This window comes from Leptonychotes weddellii, chromosome 5 (assembly GCF_054177405.1).
Source record: "Leptonychotes weddellii isolate Sample4059 chromosome 5, ASM5417740v2, whole genome shotgun sequence".
In the NCBI taxonomy this organism is placed as follows: Eukaryota; Metazoa; Chordata; class Mammalia; order Carnivora; family Phocidae; genus Leptonychotes; species Leptonychotes weddellii.
The window spans coordinates 55,397,735-55,403,734 of NC_138373.1; the positions used below are offsets into that span (position 1 = coordinate 55,397,735).

General features: G+C 34.7%; 1 protein-coding gene across 1 annotated transcript in view; it reads left to right on the forward strand.

Moving 5' to 3' along the window:
* The window catches only part of LOC102730594 (protein nucleotidyltransferase YdiU-like), a 37,392-nt gene that overhangs the window by 2,397 nt on the left and 28,995 nt on the right, over positions 1–6,000 (forward strand). Inside the window, exons 2-6 of the mRNA XM_081820771.1 lie at positions 1,535–1,653; positions 2,307–2,435; positions 5,288–5,352; positions 5,440–5,496; positions 5,587–5,685. Of these exons, the coding sequence (XP_081676897.1) occupies positions 1,535–1,653; positions 2,307–2,435; positions 5,288–5,352; positions 5,440–5,496; positions 5,587–5,685 (469 nt within the window). The remainder of the gene's footprint in view (positions 1–1,534; positions 1,654–2,306; positions 2,436–5,287; positions 5,353–5,439; positions 5,497–5,586; positions 5,686–6,000) is intronic.

Sequence of the window (6,000 nt, forward strand, 5' to 3'; positions counted from 1 at the left end):
TTCCACATAGTGGCTCTCCTAAAAGAGAAGAAAATACACTGTGGGATCTTCTACTTTTAATCATATTGTCAGGTTTTCTGTGGTGAATGCTGCAATCAGCTGTTTTTTGGCTGACTACCCATTTGTTCCCCGTAATGTGCCTTACGTACCATGTATTTAGGGGAAAATATAAAGGTTAAATCTGGTCCACATTTGCCTGTTTTTATACTCATCTGGGAAAGATAGAAGATTACTCTTATTTCTGTTATAACTGACATTTGGTTCACCTAGGCTTGGGTGGGATAAATAGAAGTTAATCCGAATGGTTGGATAAAGTATCTTGATGCCACCTTTCTCTACTGATTCAAAATACCATTTTCATTATATAGAGAATTCTTAACATTACTTTGGGTTGTTTCTGTTCTTTTTATTGAGTCCCTTTGTTCTTTGCATCTATTTTTGGGATAACTATTTTTAGTTATTGTGTTATAATTTATAAGAAAACTCCCATTTCTAAAACATTAGTTTTTATTTTTCAAGATTTACACTTTAAGCTGATCAGTTTTTTTTTTTTTAAGATTTTATTTATTTGAGAGAGAGAGAACTCACAAGCAGAGGGAGCAGCAGAGGGAGAGGGCGAAGCAGGCTCCCCACTGAGCAGGGAGCCCGACCCCAGGACCTGAGCTGAAGGCAGACCCTTAACCAACTGAGCCACCCAGGTGCCCCTAAGATGATCTGTTTCTTCAAAAAAATCCTACTAGGATGTTGGTTGGGTTTCCATATGTTTATTAAATAATTTGGTTACACTGATACCTTGACAATATGATCTCTATCCAAAAACAAGTTTTTGTGTCCCCTTGTTTTGTGATTTTAGTAATACACCTACCCTCTTCTGTTTGTTTTTTGTTTTAATTGGTTTGGATTAGGAAAATATTAAGATTTTTTAAATTGTACTTAAAAGAAAATACGTTCTGAGTATCTAAAGCATGTTCAGAACTCTTTTCGTGCAGCTTTTAAAATAAGGTACATGTGCTTTAGCGCATGTTTTGTACATTTAGTAAAACATCTGTTGCCTGGTATTAGAGTTTTTTATATGTATCTGTTTCCTTTAGTAATTATGATTTTCTGAAGGGCAGAAAGAATGTGATTAACTGCTTAATATTTTTTGGTTGGATTCCACTGAATTGGCTAGTACTGTAATTCTAAAACTATAATGCTGCTCACCTCTACTTCATTTATACATTCTTATTTATAAACATATTGTGCATCCTGTTGGTCTCCCACAAGTGAAAATCCTCAAAGACAGGGTATGTGTCTTGTTTTAAACTTTTTCCATCTCCCATCTTCTTGGGTGGCTCCATTTACTGTATTATATGAATATTAGATAGCTATGGTTGAAAATGACAAAATAGGCTTTAAATAACAAAGTAGGAAGAAAACAGTGGTATAAATTGATTTTCTCGAAGAACTGTAGTCCTTCTAAGGAATGTTAATGTTGTCTATGGGACAAATGAAAACACTAAGAAGAGATTTTGTTGTTGTTCTTTTTAATCAGCTGTGTTGCCAGTTGATCCTGTTAAAGAAAATTATGTTCGTAAAGTGAAAAACTGTATTTTTTCAATTGCCTTCCCTACTCCTTTCAAATCAAGAGTACGTCTTGTAGCAGTTTCAAAGGTTAGGCTTTATTTTTTCACAACAAAAATACTTAACTCATTATAACTTTTGTCTAAAAAAAGATATTCATACTTTTTGGAGTTGAATTGTTCGTCTATTGGTAAATGATTATATTTGTGTTTAAAATTCAGACACTTGGAGAATGTCATTCTTAGAAATCACGTTTTGATACTGATTCCTAGTTTTGATACTGAACCTAGTACTCCATTTGATCTTAAAGTTATCTTACAAAGAAAATACCCCTTTTTGAAAAAAGGGGGCAAATGAGTTAAATTCTTAGAAATGGGCTCTAATAAATTATAAATTGTTCTCTCATGATATAATTGGATTTGGGATAGAAATAGGACATTAACTTTTTTCTAGTTCCTTTAAAGAATGTGTGCTAAGAAAAATAGTATTTTATTCTGCGTCACAAGAATTAAATAAAAATTTTAAAACTATCTAATAGAACTAATTTTCCCAAATAGCATAAATAATATAAACTATGGTACATCCCTCATGAGAAAATATTAATGTACTTTTTGAAGAGGTTCATTCTTTTAATTTTCTTTCTTCCACCAAGTCTCTTCTCTCAAAAATTATTAAAGGATTACTTCAGTTTGTAAGGTCTTTTTGTTTTGTTTTGTTTTGTTTTTGTTTTTTTCTTGCCTCAGGAAGTTCTAGAAGATATTTTGGACCTTGACTTCTCTGTCTCCGAAACAGATGATTTTATCCAGCTTGTGAGTGGTGAAAAGATAGTATTTGGATCCGTTCCATTGGCTCACAGATATGGTGGGCACCAGGTATGGTAGCATCAGCATCAGCTATGACTTCCCTTACGTAAATATAAACAGTTGGTGGAGAGGCTGTCCCACTAATGAAGTTATTTTGCATTAATTCCTCTAATATTAGTGTATGGAGACTTCAACAGATGTTTCTAGAAGAATGTGTCATCATAAGATGTTTATAGTTGGTTGATGTGATTTCTTGCTGTGATAAAGCTAATGCCCAACTTTCTTTGACAGAATCGAGAAAACTGGGGTAGCACTAATATAATATTTCTGTGAATTATTGCTAGAGAACTCATTCAGGGACGTTTCAGGCAAGAGATGTAGGCAAAGCCAAGTAGCACAAAAAGTCAATATAAAAGCCCCAGAAGGATAAAGAGATTATAGTTTTGCCAGGATAGCTGCAGAAGGAAGTTTTAGAACTGCTAGAGACTGCTAGAATTTAATCAGGATTAACTGGGGGTGTTATTTATGCTGAAGCAATTAGGAAAGCGACTTCTAGAAATGAAGTTAAGATATTGAAGCAAGTTCAGGTCGTGATATCTGACTAAATTTAAAAAAAAAAAAGGAGAAAGAGAAGGAACACAGGACCAGTTGTTGAACTTGCTGTGAACTAGGTAAGATTAACAGTCTGGTTGTCCAGGGGCTGGCTTACTTCGGAGTATATTTTAGGAAAAGTAGAGAAGTATAATAGGGTTGGAGTAAGGATTAGGTTAGAAAATATGAAAAGTGAAAAGTGCTTCTATGATAGCTATTATAATAATGATAATATCAGGCTCTGGTTTGTTGGGGGCAGTTAATTCCTTTTAGATTTTTGTTGCTTTCATTCCTCAGTGTCCTAAGAGGCAAAACTATCATGGAAGCGGGCGCCTGGGTGGCTCAGTTGGTTGGGCAACTGCCTTCAGCTCAGGTCATGATCCTGGAGTCCCTGGATCGAGTCCCGCATTGGGCTCCCTGCTCAGCAGGGAGTCTGCTTCTCCCTCTGACCCTCCCCCCTCTTATGCTCTCTATCTCATTCTCTCTCTCAAATAAATAAATAAAATCTTTAAAAAAAAAAAAAAAAAAACTATCATGGAAGCTAAACTAATGTAAGCCGAGAAGCAAAGTGACATAGACCATTAGGATGGAAAAAGACTTCAGGCGTCATCTGTGACAAACTCGAACCTCAGTGTCTTGATCCGTAAGGTGCAAGGGTTGACCAGGTCCATTCCAGGAGTTGTGAGAAGGGCTGTGGCAAAGAAATCTGCTTAATTTTATTTAACATCCCATTTTCCAAACATACTTGACTATAGGGTTTTGTTGTGTTTTGTTTTTAAGGAATAATAACATTTTGCTGAACTATGTTTCTCAATTTTGAAACTTCTGGACTAGATGATCCTTATCGTTTTTTTTTAGCTCCCAAATATAGGGATTCCATAGTTCAAAAAGCCATTTCCCATATAGGTTAAATTTATTAGATAGCATTTTGTACTAGTACTCACATGTACTGTTAGAATACAAATGCAAACCTTAAGCCCTGCAGAGTTTTGTTAAGCTGTATTTTTTTGTAGGTTTTTTTTTTTGATAGTATAGTAAATTAGATTTTTTTCATCGATTTCACGTTTAATCTCTTGCTTCTCTCTGATTTGAAATTATAAAGATTTATTTATAAGGATGGCTTTGCCATTTTGAACACTAAATGATTTCTCCTTTATTAATAGAGAACTACCTTCTTAGTTCCCCTGACTTCACTCCTAGCTCTGAAGTTACCATTCTTTCTACTTCTTTTTCATGGTGTGGGATATACCTAATGTATTGTTGACTTTAGAAATTGCCAGAATATGCTAAGAGCACCTTTTAGATTTGTGCTCTTAGAGGTATCATATAGCTAAAATTAATGGTGATCTGTTCCTGGTTAAGATGAAAGATTAAAATACTGGGTAGATTTTTCTCAAATTCATGTTTTTCTATCAGAACTATAAACATAGTTTAAATATTCCACACCTATTTATAGAACCCCTTTTATGTGCCGGGAACTATAGTGGTGAATGAAACGTGTCCCCTTTGCTCAGATTGCTAATACTCTAGGGGAGGGGATAAAGAAATGAATTCTAATAACATCAGCATCGTGATAGGGTTAAGTATAGGAGTTATGGGAATTCACAGAACACTCCTAGTCCCAGAAAGTCAGAGACAACTTTCTGGTGGAAGTAACATGCATGTGGAAAATGGAATGATGTCTAAGTTAGCAAATCACTGTTGGTAATAATAATTATTACCATCTTAGGAGCTCTTGCATGTGTCGGACATAGGACAGAGCATCCGTTAGCATTCATTCTTAAAACAACCTGGCAAGGGTTATCTCATTTTATAGAAATGAAAGGTCAGTCTCAGTGGGATTAAGTAATTCAAATTTCCATAGCCAGTAAGTGGTATAACTGGGAGTTGGGCAACTGCAAACAGAAAATGTTGGAAATAGCTAACTGTGTAAGTTCAAAAGCAATTTTTTTCAGTTACAAGTATGTTCTTCATTTTACATTGCATACATATACTATAGACAAACTTTCTATGAATAAGTTGTTCCTAGTTCATATTCTGGAATTAAATAGATCAATAGATCAGTTCTAAGTATTCTACACCTAACAGACTTTAGCTCAGCTGTAAGATGATGAATGTAATTATATGTCTCAAATTTATATTTTTAAAATGAATTTCACTTATGTCTTATTGATTGAATTTTATTTTCACCTTTGTTCAAGTTGTTGATTATTATAATCCTAAAAATGCAATACCCCCTTCTCAATTTTGACAAAATAACTTTGGCTGTAAAATTACTATGAAAGCTTTAAAGGGTAATAAGCATGAATAATTTTCCTTTTTCTCTTTAGTTTGGGATATGGGCAGGTCAGCTTGGGGACGGAAGAGCCCATCTTCTTGGAATTTACATGAACAGGTACCACATGTTTTCTGGTATAATAGCTTTTCTGCTAAATATTAACACAGATCTTCTGATACTTAGATTTCTTTGTTGTTGTTGAAGGCAGGGTGAAAAGTGGGAGCTCCAATTAAAGGGCTCAGGAAAGACTCCATACTCCCGGTACAGTTTGATATTTTTTTGGTCATCTAAATAAAAATTGATATTGTCTTCATTACAACTGAAAATCTTTTTGCTCTTGTTTTGCCCTAGAAATGGTGATGGCAGAGCTGTACTTCGTTCCTCAGTGAGAGAATTTTTATGCAGCGAGGCTATGCACTCTCTTGGAATTCCAACTAGCAGAGCTGCAAGGTAATTCCTTTTTCCTTGAAGCTAACTTTCAGGACCGCATCATGTTATCTGCAGGCATGTGTTGGTAAATTGAGCCAATAAATCTCTGGTAGCATGATTGCTCACCGTTTCTTACGGTTTTAGGTACTTCTTGGTAGCTTGCTAGCAGTTAACATGTAAGTTTAATTGTTGGATTCTCTTATGTTTCAGTCTGGTTGTGAGTGATGATGAAGTATGGAGAGATCGGTTCTACAATGGAAACGTTGTGAAAGAAAGAGGTAATGATAATTTTTAGAATATTTACATAAAATTAGGCTGAGTTCTTAAAGAATAACA